This window comes from Ailuropoda melanoleuca, chromosome 18, assembly GCF_002007445.2.
Source record: "Ailuropoda melanoleuca isolate Jingjing chromosome 18, ASM200744v2, whole genome shotgun sequence".
Taxonomy (NCBI): Eukaryota; Metazoa; Chordata; class Mammalia; order Carnivora; family Ursidae; genus Ailuropoda; species Ailuropoda melanoleuca.
The window spans coordinates 1,635,670-1,660,845 of record NC_048235.1 but is presented as its reverse complement, the minus strand read 5'-3'; the positions used below and the strand labels follow the sequence as shown (position 1 = coordinate 1,660,845).

Genomic DNA, 25,176 nt, shown 5'->3' with positions numbered 1-25,176 from the left:
TTTGTGTGGAGATGTGATATCAGGATGAGCAGGTGACTCGGTTTCCCCCTAGAGAGATGAAAGGGGGGGTGTTCAGTGTCCTCCTCTTCCCCCACCTCCTCCTACATGCAGCAGAGGAAGATGTCTCCCAGCCCCACAGGCCATTCAGAGGTTGTGTACCCAAAAAGGAGAAAAACAAAGTCAGGTGTCAGGAGGGGAAAGTGATTCTGGGCTCAGTAGCTTCTGTGGAGTGTTTAAGCCAAACACTCACCAAAACTGCCTTCTGTAAGTAACTACCATGGGTTGCAAATGAAAAACTTTGTGTAAGCTTAGCTTAAGCGAACCTTAAGCCCGTAGAGGGCTGTTTGGCTGGAAGGCCTTTCTCGTATTTTATTTTAAAGGCTAAATATGATTTGCGAGAGCTATTTCTTTGCAGAGTAAATCAACCTTGGAGAGAACAAAGCAAATAGTGGTCCTGCTCTGGGGAAGGGCTTTCTTTGGATTAAGTTGATGCTAACCTCTTTTCTTCTTTCTTCCTTGCAGCTTTAGATCCTTCACTAAAGCCCACCCCTCAACTGTCCTCCCAGGAATTCCCCCACCCTTGAGCAGAAAGGCAAGACTTGCTGCTGGGTGGTGGATTTGGTGTGGGGGCAAGGAGGAGGGGCTCTGGCTCCAAGCAGAGTCACCTTGGGAGGCAGTTTGAGGCAAGATACAAAAATATTTGAGAGGTAGTTGGCCAATAAGTATTCCTTCTTTATTTTCTATTTGCAGCTGATAGAATCTTTTAAGGTAACTATGAGATACTCAAGAAGGAAAGCGATGGGGAAGCAGAGAGAGCATGGCTAAACATTTTATTTAGATCAAATGTCCATGGCAGGTGTCATATTATAAACTTTATGTACACTATTTTATATCATCCAAAATTTTGAAGTTTATATTTATCATTTGTGATGAGGAATTGAATTCCCTAACATGCAAGGAATCTTCTCCAAGGCTACAAAGACAGTTGGTGCTATAGGCAGTTTTCATTTTGTGGTTCTTACATTTCCCGCAGACTGCTGCGTCCTTCTTGGGGAAAGTTGAAGGGGAGGTTGTTTGGTTTTGCTTGTTGAGAAGCGATCTGTAAACCAGTAAAAATAATAGCAAATGAATCATTATTGGATGCTAAGCTTCCCTAAAACTCTAACCTTGTTTCTGTCTAAACATGTGCATTTAAGTTAAATATTCACCTAAATGTGTCAAAACACATTGTCAGTATTATGTGATGGTTTTAAAGAATACAGGATGTGACAGCTGTTATGCTGTTATTTTTTTTTAAGAGTTGACTGATTTTATCCATTTTGGGACAGTTGCATTTTTCTTAGAAGAATGAGTGATCATTAGCAAGCCAAGATGCCATAAAGTAAAGAACCAGGAGTGGTCTCAGAATATCTTTAATAAAACAGGCTCAATAATGTATGCCTGTGGTTCCTGTGGAGCTGTCTCAAGCTGCAAATTTCTTTAATTGATAAGCCTTACATAACGTGACTGGAAATGACAATATGTCACTTTCTCGTGCTTTATGAAATGTCACTCAAGGTTTTTTAATTGCAGACATTCCACTGCTAGTGATGATCGGGCGAGAGAGAGAGGCTGGGGAAGATGTAGCTGGAGGGGAGGAGAAGGGAGAGAAGTCATGCTTTTTATGGGAGCCTATAAATTCTGTGATATTTAAAACACAGCTGTGTTTTTATCAGTTATGTTACAGAAATAACATAAAATGAATCTTAAATGATCTGTCATGTCAGGACCACGCATTACAAAGTAAGATTGAGTGGGACAATCTTCATATAAGAAACCTGGCTCCAAATTAAGTTTGAATGGCTTTAGACAATTTTGTTTTAAGTACTTTTCTTGCACACTGTGTAATAAACAACTCTAATGTAAGTCTTACCAAAAGAGGGGAAAAAATATCCAGAGATATTGAAAATATATGTCAACATTAGATTATAGTAAATTTGGTTTACATGTTTTGCATTTCAGTCTGCTACAGGCTTTCTGCTAAGTGCCTTTTTTTTTTTTACATTATCTCATTAAATACAATCTTGTAACAACTTGAAAGCATAATCAAAATTGCCTGTAAGCCAATTATTTTCCAATTTGTGGATTAATTTAAAGTATTTTTCTGTGATTTTATTCCAGGTAACACATTCAGTTGTAGAGTTGAAAATGACTGTGCCAATATAAATACATTCCCAAGTAAATGCCATTCATGTGATAGGTAGTAATGGACATGCTTAATAGGAGGGACTTGATGACTCAAGTTCCTGTTTTGTCATGTACTTGCTGGGACATTTTGGACAAGCTCCTTGCTTGTAAAGACTCTGGTTCTGAATCTGTTAAATTAGACTAATACTTAATCTCACAGGACTGGTAAGGATTACATAAGATGCTTAGAGTGCTCAATACCAATAATTCTATTATTATTGTAAACATTATCATTGAAGAGCTAAGATGGAGGGAGAATAGGGACCAAAGGAGACCAACTCAAGCTCTGAAAGCTCTCAAGGTTTAAAGTCATAGGGCATATTACTTTTTTTTTTTTTAATTTTGCAGGATTAGTGTTATAAACTTTTCAACTTTAATTGATAGCATTTTATTCTCAATATCCTCAAAATTATACAAATTAATAGTTATTTCTCTCCCCGTAATTGAACATAATGAGTGCTTCCAATGTTTACTGCAGCACATAATGCTATAATTAGTGTCTCTGTACATATAGTATTGCTTTTGTTCTGTTTAATTCTTTCCCAAGGATAGAGTTCTAGGAATGTTGTTTATGCATTGCACACTTGCTGAACAAATGTCCACGCCGCAAGGAGTTTCTCCACGATTACTCTCAGTTTCAATGTTAGTATTTATTTTTAATTTGCTGAGAATTTAGTAGCATCAAAATGATGCCCCAAAGTTGCCTTAATTGTCTTTTGATTTCTAACAGAGCATGCCTGTTTGCTCTTTGTGTTCATTCATTAACTCATTCATTCTTTTATGAAACAGTTATAAAGGACCTACAAGTTTTCAGATACACTTATCAGTCAGGTCAGTAAAATTTTCCTATCAAGGACCAGATAGTAAATATTTTATGTCTTTCAAGCCATATCATCTCTGTATCAGCTACTATAGTCAGTCATTGTATAGAAAAGTTTCTGTAGATATTACCTAAACAAATAGGCATGGCTGTGTTTCAGTAAAGCTTTATTTACAAAAACAGAGGGCCAAATGTGACCCACAAGCTGTAGTTTGTGTACATTAGTTCCTAAAGCTGTAGCTACAAAATGAACAAAACAAGCAAAATTCTAGCTACCATGAAAATAATATTTTTCCCTGGGGATAGATAACATAGACACATAAAGAGATGAGTAAAAACAAATACATCAGATATTTAATAGTAGTAAGTATTCATAGATGTTCTCACTAAGTGACATTTAACCAAGAGCTGTAGTGACCAGCTGCTTGGTTTGCCCAGGGCTGTCCCAATTTTAGCACCTGAAGTCCTATATCCTGGGAAGCCTCTGTCTTTGGCAAAACCACCATCACTTGGACCGCTTATGGAGGTGAGAGAGTAGCCCTAGGGGAATATCAAGAGAATGGTCCAAATCAAGGAAACGGCCAGGGCTTTGGTCTGGAGACTAGCATGCACAGCTAGAGAACAAGGGATAGCGTAGCAGACAGTATGGCTAGGCAGACTGGACAATGGTGCGCCTGGTGGGAAAGGAGGTTAAAGAAATGGTGGGAGGAGAGAGGTCCTGGAGGGTCCTGTGGTCTATAACATGGACACTAGCTTCTATTGTGAACAACATGGAAAGGCATTAGAGTGTGTTTTGAGAAGTGACATCATCTCATTTAGAATTTAAGAGGATTACTTGGCTGCTCTGTTGAAAAGAGAATCTGTTGTGGGAAGGACAAAATCAGAGAACCTGTTAGGAAGGCATAGCAATATTCAAAGTGAGAAATGATGTTGTTTTGAGAGGTGATAGTGGCAGGGCATACTGCAAGATTGGATCAAGAACATAGTTTGAAGAAAGGGCCAGTAGAGTTCTATGACACTGCTCGTGGGATGTGAAGGAAATAGAAGAGTCATGGGTAATGCCAAGGCCTTTTTACTGAGACACTGGAAGAGTGGAGTTGCCATCTATTGAAATGGAGAAGATGGTGAAATTTCAGATTTGGAAAGGGAAGGATCAGGAGTATGACTTGGGGGTAAGTCTGGAATGCTGTCTAGACATCCATATGGCTGCATCATGGAGGCAGTTGGATACATAAAACTAAATTCAGGAACGAGATCTGGAATTGAAACACAAATTTGAGAACTGTCAGCATACAGATTGTATTTAAATCCATGTGACTGAGCCTAGATGAGACCAAAAAGGGAATGAATATAGTCAGGGAGGAGCAAGGTCTAACAATGGAACCTTGGACGTTGCACTAAGGATTGGAGGGTGACATGAAACAAGGTGGGGCTGAATATAAATGGCCAATAAGGTCAGAGCAAGCATGAGAAGAGTAGTTCATAAAACTCCTGGTGAATAAATCATGTGTACACATTGCACCAGAGTCATTTTTTTAAAAAGATTTTATTTATTCGACAGAGATAGAGACAGCCAGCGAGAGAGGGAACACAAGCAGGGGGAGTGGGAGAGGAAGAAGCAGGCTCATAGCGGAGAAGCCTGATGTGGGGCTCGATCCTACAATGCCGGGATCATGCCCTGAGCCGAAGGCAGACGCTTAACTGCTGTGCCACCCAGGCACTATGCACCAGTGTCATTTTTATTGTAGCATATATGTAAGATGTAATCACTGGTAGAAAATCAGAGAAGAGATCACTTCATACTGTTTTTGCAAACTTCTGTGAATTTGCAATTATTTCAAAGGTTAAAAAATAGTTTTAAAAGCCTAGTGAAGAAAAGGATTTCAAGGAAGAGGAAATGGAAAACCATCCACTGTTGTTGAGGGCTCGTGTGACATGAGAACTGACTGTAGGATTTATTGACACTACTCCCTGAGAAGAGCAGCTGCAGTGGGCCAGGAAGGACAAAATAATGACTCAAGTAGGTTCAAGAGAGGATGGGAAAAAATTAAAGATTGCAATTATAGACATTTTTTTTTGAAATGTGTTCCTGGGAAAGGGATTTTTTTTTTCAAATTAGTACTAGAGATGTGTGTGCAGTCTGGAAGTCAATGTGGACTTGGGGTGTAGTTGCTTCAAAAAATTGGGGTAAATTGTAACATGTTTGTATGCTGAGGATAATTCTCCAATAAAAAAAGGAAAATGATCATTTTGAGAAAGGAGAGAGTGGTGAAGTTTGGCTTAGAAACTTGAACGGGGATGAAAGCAAGAACACAAACAGGTGTTAACCCTAGGTAGGACTCTTTCTGGTGTATACAGGATGGATATTTTATGAGCAGAAGTACAGAGAGGTGAAAAAATAGGGTATTTATAGATTATAAAATTTCTTTAGATTTGTTTTGTTTTGTTTTTAGTAAACAGGGAACAAAATCATTACATCAAGGTAAGGATATGGCAGGGCATCTTGGCAGGTTAAGGATGAAGGAACTATGAAATGGCCATCCCCTGAAAGGAAGACTAAAAACTGATGGAAATAAAGTAAGGACGCCATCTTTAAAGTTGAGCATGAATTTGGCCATCAATTTAAAGTGAGACCCGTCTGCGTATTTCTGGTTTTGCTTGTTCTCCAACCATATTTAACTACATGTGAATAAATGTGGATTTGGCCTAAGTTTGAATCTAAGGTCTTGACATTGGACTTACAGCAAGGACAAGGGAGTGACTTATATAATGGCCATGAAATCTAAGAATGGCAAAGTGAGACATGAGGGCATGAAGGAATAAAAGTGCAAAGTGGCAAGATCAGGGAACTCTAAGGTCTAATGGTCTAATGGAGCCAAGAATTGTTGAAAATGGCGTTCTGATCACAGGATACTTCAAGTGCAGCTCTGGAAAATCATCTGGTATCGTGGTGAAAAGATGAAAGGCAAGGTTGGGACAAAGAGCTGGTTTGGAGCTGGGGTTGGAGGAGAGGGAGTGAATGAACTGAGAAGCCAGTCTTCAAAAGACTGCCCAGCATTCAAATGGAAATCAAGAATTAGGCCAAGCATGGAGCTGGAGAAAATGGCAGTGTGCCAAGGATAAAAATCTTCAAGGAATAGTGGGGATGCCCCGGGGATTTTGTAGATGACTAGAGGAAGATGTTGGATTCTGGGGACCAGACACTCAAAGCTGGGGCACATTAGGGAGGAAAAAACAAAGTATCTGGAAATAGTAATGAGATGTATATAGTTGAAACATCATCCATTGCCAGGGCTGGCAGTACTTGGGCTGTGGAAGCAAACACTGATCATGTTGGAGCCCTTCATGAGGCACCATCTCAGAAGACATCCAGTTTCCATTACAGAAAGAGGGGTTGCCTCAGAATGATTGAAATGTGGGAGCCTTTACTGATAGTTGATTTTGAGTTTTGGAGGACCTAGTGGAAGGGTCAAGAGCTTGGGAGGGGTAGGAGATCAGACACATGAGATGCATAGATCTTTCAGGGGTTGTGGGGGTGGTGCGGTGACCAGGAGACCACTGTTTCTTACAGTGACCATATACAAAGATAAAGTATTTGAAACGATAATCTCCTGATGGTCTCAGATATAACAGAAGTGGTGGTGTCTATAAAAACATTACAAGTAGATTTGGGGCCATCTTCCATTCCATGCCCTAGAGCAGCGGAAGGCTGGGGAAGGTAGTTGCTTCTTGACCTTCAGGTCTTCGTGACTCTCTCTCCCTCTGGAGCCACCCCTTCCTCCAGGGGAAAGCAGCAAGTGGATTTGGGAAGTACAGTCTTACCCAAAGCTGTGTAACTTTTAAAAAGTAATAAGAAAATGCTCAAAAATAATTTAATGAAATATTGACAGATTACTGTGTGCCAAGTGGGAGGATAGAGTCATAGCTATGTTTATGGAGCAGGCAGTATTTGCCTGCATTGTTCCAGCACTTTACAGATAATCATGCATTTGCCCTCATGTCAGCACTGTGAATCAATGAGTATCACTGGAGAGATACCATTTAGCATCTCCATTTCCAGGTATGTAAACTGAGGCACAGAGAAGGGAAGGACTTGTCACACAAAAGCCAGTGGGAGAACTCAGTTCAGACCCAGACCTCCTGACTTCAGGGTTTTGACCAGCACTGGTGTTCTACACAGCCTTAGGCAGAGTCCATTAGAGACTATCCCCTAGTATTAGAAATTGAGCATTATGTGTGCATTTATGTGTGTATTCTTTCCTGGATAATTGTCCATACAATTTTAAAATTGAGAAGAGACTAGCCATCTGGTTGTAGACCCTGCATTTTATAAGTTTAATATTGTAACTCAGGAATTTACTGAAGCAGTCTTACAAATGGTTGGTAAGCACATCCGTGGTGTTGTGGTTTGGATACATCCTACTTTAATGATTTATCCGTTGTTAAACTTTTAGGTGCTTTCCATTTTTCTTTATGATAAATACGGCGAGGTATGTCTCTAAATAATATTTTATTCTGTATTTTGAATTATGCCCTTAAGGTATATTCCTAGCAACATTTATACCCAGGCAAGTCATATAATAATTTTAGACTTTAGAATGAAACTTTGTGGAAGTTTGGAAATTCCTCAGGGGAAAGAGTGCACTCTGATTTCTGCTTACAGTCAGAGTATTTTCCCCACTTCCAGAAATCAGTAGATTCAAACACATCTTTTATTAAAAACCTTATCTTCTTCTTGGATTAAGTTGATGGCATTCAAACTCCTTTGACCTGCAGAAGCTTCTTTTCAAATGAAAGATTTTGTGAACCTTCAATATAGGAAATTGATTTAAAGAAATAATTGCCCTGATTGAAATTTGTCATGGGAGCCAAAGCCCGTTTGCTGAACTCTGTTTTGCTACTGGCAACCTTTACATGGACATCCTAGGAGCACAATTTGTAAACTAATGAAGTGACTCAGCACTAATACTCATTATTTCGTTGAAAAAAAAATTTGTTGTATGCGCATTTTTCCAGTCAGATATGTACCTGGCATTTTGAACCTGACTTCATTTTCTTTCTGAATATTGGACTAAAAAGAAAGAAAGAAAATAAAAAAAAGAGGCGGGAGGCAATGGGAATATAAATAGCAGATCCCCCAGTTTTCAGCTTCCAAATAAATCTCCCTGGTATAGCAAAATTAATATTAAAGTAAAATTTTGATGTATTTTATTCATATTAATATCCATGGAGCTTACATTATATTAATGTTACTCTATGATTTAAATATTAAATAACTTAGTTTAACGGTTACTTATCCGTTTTAATACATTTTCCTTTGTGTGGATGATTTCTAAGTTTGCATCAGATGGTTAACTATGGGACTTGAAATCATTTTTCCAGGTACCAGGAAGCTTGCTCTTGGTCTCCTTAATGTTTTGCTTCGATTTATTTGCTTTCTCTGCCTGCCTTGACTTTATCTCTTCTTGAAATTTCCCCGCTGCTCTGCTGAGTATAAAACGAACATCCCTGGTCTTGCAGTTTAGCTACTTGCTGAAAACAAACAAAGCAAAATAAGCCTACCAACCAAACCCCTCATGGATTGCGCAGTGCTTAAGCTTTCTTGGCAATTAATTTTTGTCTGAAATATCTTTACTCAGAGGCTTGCTTCCTCAGTTTTTAGAGAAGATTGTTTAAACCTCATACTTGAAGAAGCCACCTATTTCTAGAACTAAGCATACTCTCTACTACTGGTCTCAGAAATAGTGTAGCTGGATGCCACTCGTAGCCCCAGAGATACATTTTGTTGGAGTCCCATCACACTGAAGATAACTGGATGCTGGAGCGTTGTAACTGCTACAATGCTGGAACCATCACTCAGTGAGAGGGAAGAAAGAGAGTTCACTGAGTTTCAGGTTGCCTTCTAGGAACAGGGACACTAGTCCAAAGACAGGCCCATAAAGCTTACAGGTCAATGCTTTGCAATTAGCAAAGTGCTAAGAAGTAAACCAGAGCAGGATGAGGACACAGGTGACCAAAAGCAGGTGCTGGTGTATGTTCAGTGGTCAGAGAAGGTGGGCCCAGGAAGGGGAGACCTGTCTCAGGCGGAGCAAGGAGAGCAAAGGCTCTGGGGCAGAAATGCACTTGGCTCTGCCCCCAGGGGGCAGCCTGGTTAGAACAGAGTGTGGCAAAGGGAGGGCAGACAGAGGGGCACAGTGAAGGTGGGCCGGGCACTGAGAACTGGGGGATAGTGGGTCAGATTGCACAGCATGTTGATTTCATTCTAATCGGTCATAGAAATGTAATGGTTTCAAGCAGAAAATGTTAAGATTCACGTTAAATTTTAAAAGAATCCATCTGGCTGATTTGAGTGGAACAGATTACAGAGAAAGGATGAAGGCAAGAAGATGGGTTAGTTCTGAGTACTGTTGCATGTGTGTACATGTGAGTGTGTGTGTGTTCATGTGTGTATGTGTGTAAATGGAAATAAGAGATGATTCCAAAAGTCTGTGTATGTAAGTTTTTTCTAAATCTGGTTAGTGATCTCTAGTTTTGAGACTCCTACGTGTAATTTTCAAATAAAGCACTTATATCTAACATTTTATTTATGAATAATTAGAGATAAAATATTAGTGTTTAATTACTATTTTTTGCATTGTTACTAGTTTTTATACGATGGGCAAAGCCTGTCTTGTGAAAACACCTCAGAAATTACGAACTTACATATTTGAAAAGTGTAATTTGTCATATAAAAGAATGTAAGTTACATCTGTCACACATATACTTTCCATCAAAATACTAATCCTAAGGTTAAAGATATGTTAAAGTGAGGGCAATAAATCCATTATACTGTTATTCATTATTTTGGTTTTCCTAGAGGTAAAATATTTTAATTTAGAAAATTATTCCTAATTAAGTTTATTTACTTAGGCTTATTCTTAGTGAGAAAAATCATTTGATGTGTATCAAAAATGAGACCATTTTCAAATATTGCCTCTACTCTAATTCTTTTATATTATTTTATATAAGCATATTATTTAAGGGAGAAGGCCATGTATGCTTCCCCTGTATTTTAATGCATTTAAGTAAACCACATACTAATTGATTATTAATTTTAACTCTAGAGGAAAGAATACTACATAGCATTTTAATGGCTTTAATTTGTCCTATTTAATCTCTCCTGTTCTATATAGTACCACTGAAAAGACCCAAAAAAAGCACTAATTAAATTCATCTAAGTAAATGGTTCTCAATCGGGGATGCTTCTAGCACGTAGTGGACAGAGACTAGCATGCCTACCAAGTGTGCCACAGTGAAAAGGACACCCTCTGTGAACAAAGAATTACATGGCCCAGAATGTCAACAGTGGTGAGGTTGAGAAGCCATGACACAGTGTTATCTCTTAGTGATAATTTAAAAATGGAAATTGCTTTCTCCTGGTTGTTATTTATTACAGGAGAAACCTTTAATAATGAGATACAGGTGTATCCTCGAAAAGCAGAGTCTTCATTCATGTGTATTTCCCAAGGAAATGCCTGGAGATGCATTATGAGCGAATATTTTGCAATGGTGGATATCTCAGATTTCCGTATGTTTCTCTTGGAAATTGGCGATGTAATCAAACATCAGGACAGGGATATATGATACTGTGTCTCTGTGTGTTTCTTGGAGCCATTCAACTGAGAGAATGTCTTTGAGAGTCTGAACAAACCATGTGGCTGGTCCCGCTACATTACTCTCCTGTTACAAATGACAACAAAATGAAATCAACAAGCAGTATTGCACTACAGTACAGTCTGTGTCCTAAGGCTGTTAGGTAACTGCTGAGGTAACTCATTGTCTTAGCACAAAGGGAAGACCATAGATAAAGGACTGCTTCACCCTCAGGCTTCATCAAGATAACAGCAGTTTCTCTAGGAAAGTCCAGTTTCCTTTCATATAATTTTGGAGTACTTTTTAGTAATATATAGTAGGATACAAAAGTAAATATAAAATGGTATGATTTTGAAAATTAGTTTGAGCTTTTCAGGAAAATAAAGAGATTTATTGTGAGGAATGTGCTGATGCCATTGTGGAGACTATGTCCAGCCTGAGTTCCAGGAGAGCACGTGGTGTACGTTCCTCCCGGAATCCAAGCCAGAAGACAGAGAAGATGGATGTCTCAGCTCCAAGACAGGCAGGCAGGGAGCCTCTTCTCCCTTCCTCAGCCTTTTGTTCTATTCAGGCCCTTCATGGACAGGCCCTCTCACACTGGGTAGAGCAATCTGCTTTACTGTCTCTGCAAATTCAAATGTTAATCTCTTCTGAAAGCTCCCCTACAGATCTCCCCAGAGTAAAATCCAGCTGCGTATCTGGGGTCCCTATGGCCCAGTCACGTTGAACATAAATTCACCATCATACATATGCTTTCCTGGCTTATGTCCCATGAGCGCAGAGGCTCTGAGGTCCAGACTGAGGTGCAACCAATTTAATTGGGAGGTGATTCAGGAAGCAGAGAGAGGTAATAGGAAGTGAGGGAGGAGAGTGATTTTTTTTTAAAGATTTATTTATTGTAGAGCGTGAGTGAATGAGGGGGGGTGGGGCAGAGGGACAGGGAAAGAGAGAATCCCAAGCAAACCCCCACTGAGCACAGAGCCCAACTCCAGCTGATCTCATGACCCTGAGATCATGACCTGATCAGAAACCAAGAGTCAGAGGCTTAACTGACTGAGCCACCCAGGAGCCCCTGCAAACCAATGTTAAAGTGTTGATGCATACATACCTTAATACTGGTCAATTTGTTTGCTTTTACGTTAAGCAGAACTTACGCTTCTCTTAATGTTTTGCAATAATGTTTATACGAATTAATGTTAATGTACCCGGTTGATCTTATTGATACTTCATGACTTTCTTAACATCTTCCAGATGTGTGTTTTTCTTGCACAACCAGAATGTTACTTTTGACAACTGAAATAGGAATAGCAACAATAATTTCTCATACAGATTGAAACGATTCAATAAATGGTCCAGATAAAGGACTCAGTACAGAATATCATGCACCTAAAGGGTACTCAATAAACGTAAGACCCCAAATTGAGTAACTTGCCAAAGATCCGAACATCCTATGTATTATCCTTCATGTATATTATCAAATTGCCCCCAAATCTCATATCAGCATACATAGCAATATACAGGAGCAAAAAATGATGTCAGTTTTACCCTTAGCTATTTTCCTCTTTTAAAAAATGTATTTTAAAACTATTTCACCATTGTTTTAAATTTAGTGTCTGATAATGAGAAGTTAAACCTTCTCCTGTGTTTAGAAGTTTTCTGAAATTCATTCTTGTTTAAGTAGTCATTTATAATCTTTTTTTCATCAATCTTTGTGTATTCTTAAAAATGTGAATCGAATAAGTATAGATGACACTCTTTGCTATGTTGCAAAATTTTTCATTGCCTTGTTTTTTATTTTGAATTTTATTTTTATAGATTTTGAAAAGAATTTCTTTATATAGGTAGGTTCATTTATTGCAATCTTTCTTAAGTTTTAATAATGTACTTTCTGTTTAGTTAATACATTGTTTGACCATACAGTGTATTCTGCTAATTTACCTATTATTTTATACATTCAAACATTTTAATTGGTGCAATTAATATATATTTAGTATTAGGCTGTTTCTAAATGATTTTTTTCAAATTTCTCTTTTCCCAGTCACTTTGTTAATACACTCTTCTCACATCACTGATGATGATCATTTTATCATATCCTGAATCCCTTATATATTTGGGTCCTCATAAAACCCGGCATTATGAGAAGAGAGGCTCTCATTTCTACTTAGCAAAATCTTTATCATTAAGTGATATTTTAGAAGAGGGCAGTTTAATATCTTTTGCAGCCATGCCAGGAGTTCACAACTAATATGATTTCCAAAATTAACAAATTAAAATTAAATAAACTTTCCAAGGCAAAATGTGCTTTGGAAGATGTTTACTCTGTTGTTTTATCTATATAATTATTCTACAGATAGATTTTTATAAATCTGATAATAAAACAATTTCTTTTTAAAAACATTTGCCAATCCAATATGGTAGCTATGTTACCCTTCCTTAAATGCTTTTATGTGTACATTTGGGTAAAGTGTTAGAGTTTAGGGAAAAAAATTTCTTACAAAAACAGGAAAGAAAATAGAGTTAAAATATTCTATTAGAGAAATATTTGAATCACCATTCAATTGCTTTTAAATATCCCTCCACACATAAATATACAGATGCTTTTATGTTTTTACCATACTCTGTACTCAAGACAGTTTTCTGTGGTTTACGTTTTTTATCCAGTGAGTGACATGAAGTATTTTTTTTTCATGTGCTTAATTCCGAATTCTGCAAAATTTCAATCAGATTATCTAAACAGCATTTTATAACATTTTATGTGAAATGCTGCATTAAGAAATCATGATACATCCTGCATGTATTTAGCCTGACATAATTTAAACTGTTACACATTTTTAAATATCCTATGGGCATTAAAATGTCTATCAGAGAAAACAATGGCAATTGCAGGTTTAGGATATATATATTTTTCTCTCTCCAAATTTATTTTTTAATCTTTATTTCCATTTTCTATTCTTTGTCTTCCTTGTATCATCTACTCTTATTTCCAGCAAAGTTGCCATAAAATCGTACCACTTGTCCACTCCCATCATGGCCTGTCAGTCCTCTGGAATTAGTGAGCATGGCCCTCACTCATCAGCCCCTTGCCTTCTGGTCCTTCATGCTCTGCTCAAGTTATCACCTGCAGTCCTAGAAAATATACATACTTTCTGTCTAAGCGTTGAGGCTCATTGCATCAAAAATGAGATCTGGAAGTGACAAGGGAGGTTACTCAGTTCCACCACTCTCATGTCACATGGGAAAGGAATGCATCCCTGAGAAGGAAGGCTCTGTGACCGGGGCTCATATCAGCGGGTAGGCACCAACGCAGCTCCATCAGCTGTGGAAATATTAAAATATTCCCACAGCAGTTAATGTAGATCCACTTCCTGGAGTCCCTGGGGCAACCATGTCACTCCAGCTTCATAGACTTTCTACAGCTCATCAGACTCTCCAACAGGGAAACAACTAGAGGATTAGAGGCCCAGAGGGGGGCTCCAGAGCCCAGCTATGGCCTACCACTGACCCCCACTGTGGCTGTCTGCTGTCTGCTCTTGTCGGCCAGGTGCAGTATCACTTCTGTCTGGGGAAGGTTGCCAACGTACTTCCCCAGAAGAAACTAGCATGCTTCTTTCTATTTACTCTCGTTCTATATTTCTATTATGTTATACATATAAATACACCTGTTTGAAAGTCTTTTAAATCATAAACAGTGCTCCAGTGTTTAGGACACCATTTCAAAAACCTGGTATGATTTGATATGAGATTTTCCCCCTTCTGTCACTTTGGAAGGGGGGGCTGTTCGCCACCGAGTTGAATTACAAAGCATTTATGCAGTCTCGACTATCCTTTCATGCCATCACCAGTCACAGCACTGGATTTGATAACTTTTAAATCCACTCATTTATGATATTTTATCTTTTTATGTAAGAGTGCTGTAACTCTTTTGCGTTATATTGAGGTGACTTTTGCAGCATATAATACAGTTAGAGATGTAAAACCAATGTATTAAATAGAATTGCACTATGTGTATTGACGATCCTGCATGTATATATGATAAGTTCATCTATGCAAAACTATATTACCACAGAGGGGTCAGTATAGTAAGTGAATACTATAGTTCGCATACTCAGTCGTTTTATTAGTAGCCAATGTAAATATTTGTCCTGCTTGATCTTGTCCCTTCACAGAAGCTGCTAAAGGCAAATTCCTGGGGCGCCTGGGTGGCTTAGTCATTAAGCGTCTGCCTTCGGCTCAGGGCCTGATCCCGGCGTTCTGGAATCGAGCCCCACATCAGGCTCCTGCAATGGGAGCCTGCTTCTTCCTCCCCCACTCCCCCTGCTTATGTTCCCTCTCTTGCTGGCTGTCTCTCTCTCTCTCTCAAATAAATAAATAAAATCTTTAAAAATAAATAAATAAAATAAAGGCAAATTCCCCCAACTTGGCGACAGGCTGACTTCATACATCACTCCTGTTGCAGCACCAACGCCCATAAAAGTTAAATACGCTCTTAGGGTAGAAATTATCTGATGGGAAAAAAGGAAGGAGGGGAGGGAAGAAAGAAGGATACCCATAGACAGATCTTAAAATAAGTATTTTACTTATTTACCTATGTTACAGTTTCCTATGTACATTAGCATTTTGTGATAGAGGATATAAAGTCACTAATATGTATGTTTTACTCTATGGAAAACTCTACAAGATCTGCTTCTCCTCAAACTAATATTTTAATGCTAATTTATATTTTAAATGCATTTTGGCATCCCTGACCTTTTACTTGCCACTTTCCAAGTTATTCCACTTTAAGTTTTTCATGCAGCTATTTCCCACTCAGAAGGTTTTTATGAATTGATATGTCTCTGTTATCATATTAGTCAAGAACTTATCTGAAATTCAAAACCAAATATACATTCCAAACTCTATAGAAAAAAAATAGGGTGATGACTACTTTTAAGAGCACTGCATTTTCAAAGCCAGGTATCAGTGAATTAACAAAAGATGGCTACATTTAAATCTCAAGATGTTTCTGGGGCGCCTGGGTGGCACAGCGGTTAAGCGTCTGCCTTCAGCTCAGGGCGTGATCCCGGCGTTATGGGATCGAGCCCCCACATCAGGCTCCTCTTCTATGAGCCTGCTTCTTCCTCTCCCACTCCCCCTGCTTGTGTTCCCTCTCTTGCTGACTGTCTCTATCTCTGTCAAATAAATAAATAAAATCTTAAAAAAAAAAATCTCAAGATGTTTCTGAATTATCTCCATCTTCTAAGATTCAGAGAAAATCTTTGAAAATTTTGTTAAGCTGTCTGTGAATGTCAGGTCTATGGCAATACACAGTCCAGAGGTTAGAAAAGCCACGATTTCTCTCTCTTCTACAGTGAAAATTCAGCTAATAATGCAGTGTAATTGTTTAGACTTTTGCAAGTTTTTCCATAGAACTAAATTGATAAATCAGAAGAAACCCTTTGTCATAGTGAGAATATCAATTTTGAGTACAGAAACTATCGGTCACTGGTCAAGAGAGGTTCTCTGTAGTTGCACTTGTGTGGGAGGCTGTCTGGAAACCTGATTGCCTTTTGTTTCTGTTCCTTCCAGCCGAGGGCGCCTGTGGAGGGACCCTGCGGGGAACCAGCAGCACCATCTCCAGCCCCCACTTCCCCTCAGAGTACGGGAACAATGCTGACTGCACCTGGACCATCCTGGCTGAGCCGGGGGACACCATCGCCTTAGTCTTCACCGACTTTCAACTAGAGGAAGGATACGATTTCTTAGAGATCAGTGGAACAGAAGCACCATCTATATGGTAAGTGCTGGGGAAGAAAGGTGTTTCCCCCACATCCAACAATAGGCTTTGTAGCTGGCTGCCTTTTGAGATTCATTGGCAAAAGTAAGTAAGTATCCGTTTCTTGCTTTGCTATTTTGACCACTAACAAGGTTATTTATATCTAATTTCAAATGACCAAGGTATCTTTGTGCTGGTCTTTGGAGCTGGGGAAGTTATCTGCACATGGGCACAGGCACTTCCCATGCCCTTGTTTTGGACTCTTGTAAAGCAACACAGAGATGGTAACTGAGCCAGCTAAGTTAATTTTCGGGTTTGCTCTGGAGCTGATTCAATGCAAGCAGATATTTTTAGACTATGGCCCTTTGAAAATGCTGTGTTACCAATCGTGTGTCTAGATTGCAGAAGATACAGGATAGCGTATTAATTTTCCTTCCTGAGGACGCTGCAGCTGTGAGGGTCAGAGGCAAACCATAAATACTGATCCAACATGGATAGAAAATTAGTTGACTGAGGATCACTTCTCTGGCATGTGTGCTAGTAGAGACAGAAGGAAAGTGGATCTAACCAAGAGTGGATTTAGATCTATGTCTTGGTGGCAAGAGCAGCATTAAGTTAAGAGGGAGAATTCGAAGAATAGATGTCTGAGGACTTTATATCTCAAATTATGTTATTTGTTGTGAATTGAACTGGCTTTGTTTTAGTTATTTCACTTCTTAGTATTTTAAAAGTCCTACCAGTTCTCTACTTCAGATTTTGAATGGTAAGCTAATGGTAAGCTAAATATATGTGTATTTAAGTTAGGTGTAATTCAGAGGAGATGTTAGCCATGTATGCATTGGTAGAGGAGAATCTGAAATGAGTGATTGTGAATATTTTGATGGGTTTGGGTTTGCATTTCAAGATAAAGGCTAAAGGATAAAAAAAAATCAAACCTGAAACATGTTATAAAATTAGACCGCCTGCTTTAAACTAATTATTGAAATGGAAATTTATTTTCTAAGGATCAAGACACAAAGCAGAGGTTCATATTAATGGGTAAAATCTTTTCCTTACTTTAGTTATGTTGTGATTATATTAGATCTTACCTCAATTAAGAGAAAAATAGCCACTGCCTCTCGCTCTTTGCTTTATATTTGCGTCATCTGAAGCAATGCGCTTAGACTGAGAAGTTTACCTGTTTATTTTGTATTACACAATTTTCAACACTCAAGAATTTGTTGATAGTATCTGACTCACTCTGTGTAACATCAGAGTTAGTGGAAACAAGTTGTGAACATAAAGCTGGATGTCCTGGGTTCTCCTCTAAGTTCTGCCAAGTTCTGCCTTATGACCTTGGACAAATCACATAACGGTTTATATAACATAGGAGAGCTTCTAAATCAACTTTTAAGTTCATTCATTAAATATCTATTGCGTACATACTCTCTGTCAGTCACTATAAGAAATTCAGGGTGTAACACTTCTAGCTTTAAAACGGAATTGTTTGGATTGCAATAGAAAATATACGGCGAGTGATTCTCAGAAACTATATGATTAATGGAAAAGGGCTTATTTATGACAGAGTCTAGAAATCATGGGTATCGACCAACCACATTGCTGCTGAGATGTGAGGCTAGGAAAGAGAGGGAAAAAGTGAGGCATCTTTGACAAAAACTTTAGAACTCATGGTCAGGACAGCTTTTGCCAAACAGACTTCGTTTATGTAAGAGGAAACGTGGAGGTGCAGATGTCTGTGTCAAGGTCTGAAATAAAAATAGGGCATGTGAAATCAGAAGGAGACACAACTTTCCAAAACGGTTTCTGGCTCATACGACCACATTGTGACTTACCAGTGAAAGGCAAAAGCTCGTTCATTTCATGTTTTGTAAAAGATGGCAGCAGGAGCTGGAGGATGTCATATGACTCCTTGTTCATTTTTTCTTTGCTTATCTCTATCGGTTTCTCTCACACACTCTTCTCCTCTCTGCCGAATCTCTGTGTTGTTCCCCTGGTACTTGTCCCCAGCCACTTCAATACCAGACTCCGAAAAGTGTGTGAGGATGGGGCACAGGTGAGGTAAAATTGAATTCTGTCTGAAATGTCAAGTGGGGACCTCTCCTATGGAGCCTGATGGCAACAATTCCTAATCATTGTCAGAGCGAGAGTTGGCATGGCGGCCAGGAGATTGACCCATCTTCTTGGTGTCTGGATTCAGGCTAGAAGATATTTCCAGCTCTCTGAAATATATCTAGGTATTTGCCAGGGCACCAAGATTGATGATCTGTGAACAAATTGGAAAAAAAATATAATTGGCAGTCGTTGGGAAAGTTCTTGGTGGGAACTTTGACCCTGTCTGTGCTCCTTCCAGTCCAATGAATGGGGTGGCCCATTGGCTCAACATGCTCTTTCTCTCAGTGGCTATTATTAGAGAGCTGTGCTCATAACTGTATTCGTAGGATGATTTGTATTGTCCTAGTGGCTTGGCACAAAAGCCCTGGGTAGTACTTGTTAGTATTATCTAGCTTTTATTGATGAAGAAGCTGAGAGCAAGGCTCAAAGAGCACATGGCAGAGCGAGAACTCAAGCTCAAGGCCTCTGACTCCAAATTACATTTCCTTTTCGCTCCACTGCAGTCCCGGCAATAGGACAGTGCAGGTCTGGACTTAATGCTGTGTTGCAAAATTACCTTTTCTCTATTTCAGGACTGTAGGTTGTATCCTAAAACCTTGAACAGGTTACTATGGCAGGGGACGAGAACCAGCGGAGAAGCAATTTCACACTCGCGCTGCATCAATAGAGAGTCAGGGCAGGCAGAGCATTTGGGGCGACATTTGGCGTTTATCATAATTATAAAAGAACTATCTTGACATGGCCGTGGGATCACTCTTAAGTGGAATTCTCATCTTTCAATTACTCTTCAGTGGAGGCTACAGAGGAGTACATGGTTTTCCTCAATTACTATTGAAACATACATGAGCACATTTAGAATACAAAAGAGTCACTTGAAGTACCCTTTTAAGACTTCTACAAATGCATAATATGGCTTATCTTATAAAAGACTATTATTTTACTGTGATTTTGGACTGACAGTCTCTGAAATGTTTAATGGTTCAAATTGGCATATTTAAAAGATTTATTATCCCTCCACTTGAAGGAAGATCCTAAGGACAGTGCAGGTGTGTGTGCCCCCCTCGAGCGCAAGGTCATGGAGCAGAGACGGTGGGTCCGGAAGGCTGAACATGCAGTGAACCAACACATCATTTTCCAATCATGTTTTTAAAAGACGTCAAATACCAGCAAGGACACTCTCAGAAGAAGCTACTTGGAAAATTGTTAAGAACAATAATAGGATTAGCCTTATTTTCATTGAATTTGGAGTGAAATTACCAACTCAGCTATGTTTTATGTAAGGGTTGCCATGACTACCGTGGAGCAGTCTAAATGTGGTGAATGATGTAATGTGCCCAAATTATCCATATATTTAATGTGGAGGGTGTGTGATTTAAACCTAATCTATACACACACACACACACACATATATAGATATTTAGTATATATGTTATAGCTAACATATATGTTAGATAAGGCTAAATTATTTATTATTATTTTATTTTTACTAGTCAGATTCTAATTTTATACAGGCTGGCTTCCTCTCAATACCCTACTTTAACAGAGAGCTGCCATTTCTAATTCTCTTTGCAACATGGTCTAGTAATTATGATTTTTCTTATAATTAAAAATGTGGTTAGCAGTGAAACTTGCCAACTATTCTTTCTTTCTGAAGTGATTTGATGTGTAGCATATAGTTCTTAACTCTGGAAATATCAAGAAGAAAAAATTGATTTTGTTTCGGAGTTAACCTACGGTGGCTTCTAAATTAAGACGTGGTGGTTAAAGGGGCTAGGAACAGATAGTCTCGACAGGAGACAACTAATGGAGCATTTACTATCTTTCACGTAGGCACTTGTACAATGAGATGATTTATTCATCCCCGTGTATGACAGGTAGCATAGGGTAGAGGAGGAACGGAAAGAGAACAGTAAACGCATTTAAGAACCATCCCAAAACATGGTGAAATGCATCCGTTCGTCCAGAATCTTCAGTGACTGAGCCTCAGGCCATCAGAGTGAAACCCACATGCCTTAGCATGTCCTTCAATGCTTGCCAGAGCACGTCCAGCCTGCCGTGCCGCCCCCCGCCCGCATCCGGCAGTTTGCCTCTCTGAACACATCCCTGTTTCACGCTAGCACATATTTGCGTCCCTGGCGCATGTGCTCGGGTACACGCCTCCGCACGGAAATCCCACACCAACCAACTGAATCGACATTCAGTTAACCTACTGCTCAGAGCGCCCTACGGATGGCCCCCCACTTACAGGAGTCCTACAGGTGAAGCAGTCTGTGCGACCTCGTTCCCTGGAAGATGTCCTCGCGGACAGATGCAAGTACACTTCTGGGCTGCTTGGGATTAGACCCGCCTTGTTCTATCAATAGTACATCTGTTACTTTATGATTCATTTAAGGTTTCAGTTCAATCATTCACTAACAGGTATATTTCTACCCCTTTGTCTATCTGATTTGTGCAAGATAACACTTTGAGTGGACCAAAAAAATTTTGTAACCACACTTTACTTTGTTCCCATTAATGAAGCATAATCACACTGTTAAAACAATCTAATCAGTGACTTGCTAAAGCCAAAACAAAACTTCAAAGAACTTGGAGAAGCTCAGTGAGCTTCAAAGAACCCTTGAAGGGTCAATTAACACCTACTATGTTTATCCAACTTGTCACTTAATTGAGAAGTGACTTGGTGCATATTTAATTGCTAATGAGGAAGGATTATGGAGGCATACAAAGAGTGACAGATTCCCTGGAAGGAACCCTTCCATTCTCCTGCCCAAGGTAGAAGAAAAGGAAGGACCTTTCCCCTCTCTCCTTATTTTATTTTTTAACTGCTCATTTTGAAATCATTTTACATAGAATTTGCAAAGCTAGCTCAGAGAGTCTGCACACCCTGAACCCAGCCTCCTCCAAAGCTAAGTATTACACAACCATAGTCTAAATACGCAAACCAAGAAATCCATACTAGTACAAAGTATATATTTATTTTATTTTATTATTATATTATGTTAGTCACCATACAGTACATCCCCAGATTCCAATGCAAAGTTCGATGCTTCGTTAGTTGCGTATAACACCCAGTGCACCATACAATAAGTGCCCTCCCTAACACCCATCACCAGTCTATCCCATTCCCCCACCCCCTCCCCTCTGAAGTCTTCAGTTTGTTTCTCAGAGTCCATAGTCTCTCATGTTTCATTCCCCCTTCTGATTACCCCCCCTTTCTTTATCCCTTTCTTCCCCTACCGATCATCCTAGTTCTTATGTTCCATAGATGAGAGAAACCATATGATAATTGTCTTTCTCTGCTTGACTTATTTCACTTAGCATTATCTCCCCCAGTGCCGTCCATGTTGCAGCAAATGTTGAGAATTCATTCTTTCTGGTAGCTGAGTAATATTCCATTGTATATATGGACCACAGCTTCTTAATCCAGTCATCTGTTGAAGGGCATCTCGGCTCCTTCCATGATTTGGCTATTGTGGACAATGCTGCTATGAACATTGGGGTGCATATGGCCCTTCTCTTCACTATGTCTGTATCTTTGGGGTAAACACCCAGTAGTGCAATGGTTGGGTCATAGGGTATAAATAATGTACAGAACTGATCTGAGTTTTTCTGGCTATCCTCCTGGTGTTCCTGTTCTGTTCCTGGAGTCAGTCCAGGGAACTACCCAGCACTGAGGTGTGCCTCTTTGGCCTCCTCCAACCTGTGACTGTTTTCAGTTTTTCTGTGTTTCCATGACCTTGACCTCCTTCGTGTCAGCAATTCACTCTGGTCACATTATTTTGGAAAGGCATCATTCAGGAAAATGGAGACTATATAGCAATGCCCCATTCTCACCAGTAGAAATAACTGGGTTTCTTTATTTCATGTTTTCCACTTGTAAGTTAAATTCAGTAATCCTATTCCACAAAGCAATTATAATATATGCATTTCAGCATTTTTATGGAAGCAAGCATAACATAAATAAGAAACAAATATCGTGTTTGTATACATGTGAGTTTCTGTGTATTGTGTTTGTATATATATGTATATTTACATGTGTACGTGTGTTTATATATATACACACACACACATATATAATATGAATTTCCTCTTTTCTTGATCTGCTACACACTGGCCAAGAGTCTAAGGACATAATTAACATGATATCATTTTAGTCTTATTCCTAAACCTTTTTTTAAATCAAAATATGTTTATAAAAATATATCCGAGTAATGTATTTTTATAAACACTACACTGAACGATAATACTCATTGATTATTTGGTAGGTACCAGGCAAGTACCAACAAAAGCCACTACTTAGAAATACTACCATCTCCGTTAGAGAGGAGAAACACCGAACCAGTGGAGTTCAGTATCTTCCCGTGCAGCTCTTGGGTGGCAGAGGGGGGATTTCAACAGAGAAAGTCCTAAGCCATATTTGCTCCTGTATTTACATATGTCAAGGTGGTACTTCTTTACTGACTCTCAAACAGGAGAATAAGAGCAGTGTGCTTATACGCTGATGCTCGCACATCTCCACGGCCTGCAAGGGGAGCGTGAGACTACTTCAAATCCACGGTCAGCCCCATTATTTTGTGCTGTCGTCACCATGAAACATGCTTCTGCAGTTTCCTTTTGTGTGTGTGTGTTATTCACTATACAGCCAGGTAATAAATAAATCTTAATGTATCCCTTGTTATATATACTTTTGGGTACAGATATAATCGCGGGTATTATTAAGGCTTCTAACATGGGACGTAAATGACAAGTCTGAAGTTATCCTAAAGATATGGCCTAATAGTGTAAATATTAAGGCTTCTCTAAACAACTTTAACTCCTTTAAGTTGCAGGTAGGTGGGGAAAGTAACAGCCAGCTCAGATTGCCCCAAGCTGGTGTTACCGCCACCCCAAAACTCCAAAGAGTAATAAGGGAAAATGTATTTGATAAAAGCTAGTTCTACAGAATGGAGATTTTCTAACTTGATCTATGATATTCTTTTGCTTGTATCATCCAGACAATACTTATTTTTCCTGAGATTGGGGGACACCCCCCACAATGCCTGCGGTGAAACCAGTTTCCACTCCATTCCTCCCATCGGCAGCCCACTGCCCTGGGACACTTTGGAAGCAAGGGAGTCTCTGGAAATAATGTTGCTGGCCTACAGGCTGAGCAAGACAGGCTGGCTGTGTGTGCAAAGGTTCCAGTTGATGTGATTTTTGAAGGCACTGATCCCCACTCCCCACTTCCCTGAGACACACCCTCTGCAGCAGATGCTTGAGGGTCTTGGATGTGGAACCCACCTCGAGGAGAAAAGCAGGAGGCCCTCTCTGATGGGGCCACAGAAAGCTTCTGCCTTATTTTCAGTCTTCCCGCTGTGTGTCCTAGATTCAGCAGCAGGCAAATGCCCTGGAGGTGAGGGGTTCCAAGCCGTGCACTCCCCTCCCATGTGTAACAGATTCATCATGCACCATCCCACTGTTTCACTGCCCAGAATTAGGTCGGACTTGGCAATTTCTTCACCCATCTGAAATATCATCCTCATAGTGTGTCTTTGGTAACTTTCATTTGGGCTGAAATCAATATCCAGTATTTCAGAAGTAGAAGACTGAGGAAGTTAAAAAATTACCCACTTTTGGGGCGCCTGGGTGGCTCAGTCGTTGGGCGTCTGCCTTCGGCTCAGGGCGTGATCCCGGCGTTATGGGATCGAGCCCCACATCAGGCTCCTCCGCTATGAGCCTGCTTCTTCCTCTCCCACTCCCCCTGCTTGTGTTCTCTCTCTCGCTGGCTGTCTCTGTCTCTGTCAAATAAATAAATAAAATCTTAAAAAAAAAAATTACCCACTTTCGTTAATATTTTAAATATAGAAAATTTATATAGCTTATTTAATGGTGGTAGTCATGGATAAAAGGCAGTATTCTCTCCTAGAACTGCATGCACAGTGACCAGACTAAGGGATAACAAAAAAGAGAAAAATAAAACATTTCTGCTCCCTGAAGCTGGAAACCATTGGGAAAATGGATCATGAGCCAGGGGAGAGTCCCTGAGTGTCACAATCAGGGCACATACCACATCGCAGAACCCGCGACTTTGTTGTCATAGGGCTCTCATCATGGGAAACCCCAACTACTTGCCCTCATTTTATTGAAAAATACATTTCCTATTAATTATTTATGTTGAAGGCAATGGGAAAACTTTTCCCCTTTAGAGATTTGCATTCGTTTCTCAAACTGCAATGCATGTGTTTTTTGTAGTCATAGGTCTGTCTTTGTGTGTGGTCTTTCTTCTAGGAAACCAAAGCAGCACAATTAAATTCATGTTTTTAAATAAATTTGCCTTTTAAAAACACACTGCCTTTCATTGGGGCCATTGTGCCAACTCTGTTTCACTTATTCTCCAATAATCCTTGTGGACTTTCATTTACTAGCCCAGCTCGGTCAATTTGTACCTCACGGTGTTCCAAATATACATTTTGATATCTCCATTTAAAGTTTCTCTCAAAACTTTGAATATCTAATTTCTCTCTTCTTAAAATAGAGTCTGTATAATTTCATGGAGGACTGGTTAGGAGAATAAGGTGATTTTGTGCAATCCAATACTTCTCCAACAAATGTGACCTTTTATTGCTTAGGATTCATCCTACTGGTACATGCCATG

General features: G+C 39.4%; 1 protein-coding gene across 1 annotated transcript in view; it reads left to right on the top strand.

Annotated features, from left to right (window-relative positions):
* Window positions 1-25,176, top strand: part of CSMD1 (CUB and Sushi multiple domains 1) — a 1,986,149-nt gene that overhangs the window by 950,583 nt on the left and 1,010,390 nt on the right. Inside the window, exon 7 of the mRNA XM_034647758.1 lies at window positions 16,244-16,451. Coding sequence (XP_034503649.1) covers window positions 16,244-16,451 — 208 coding nt within the window. The remainder of the gene's footprint in view (window positions 1-16,243; window positions 16,452-25,176) is intronic.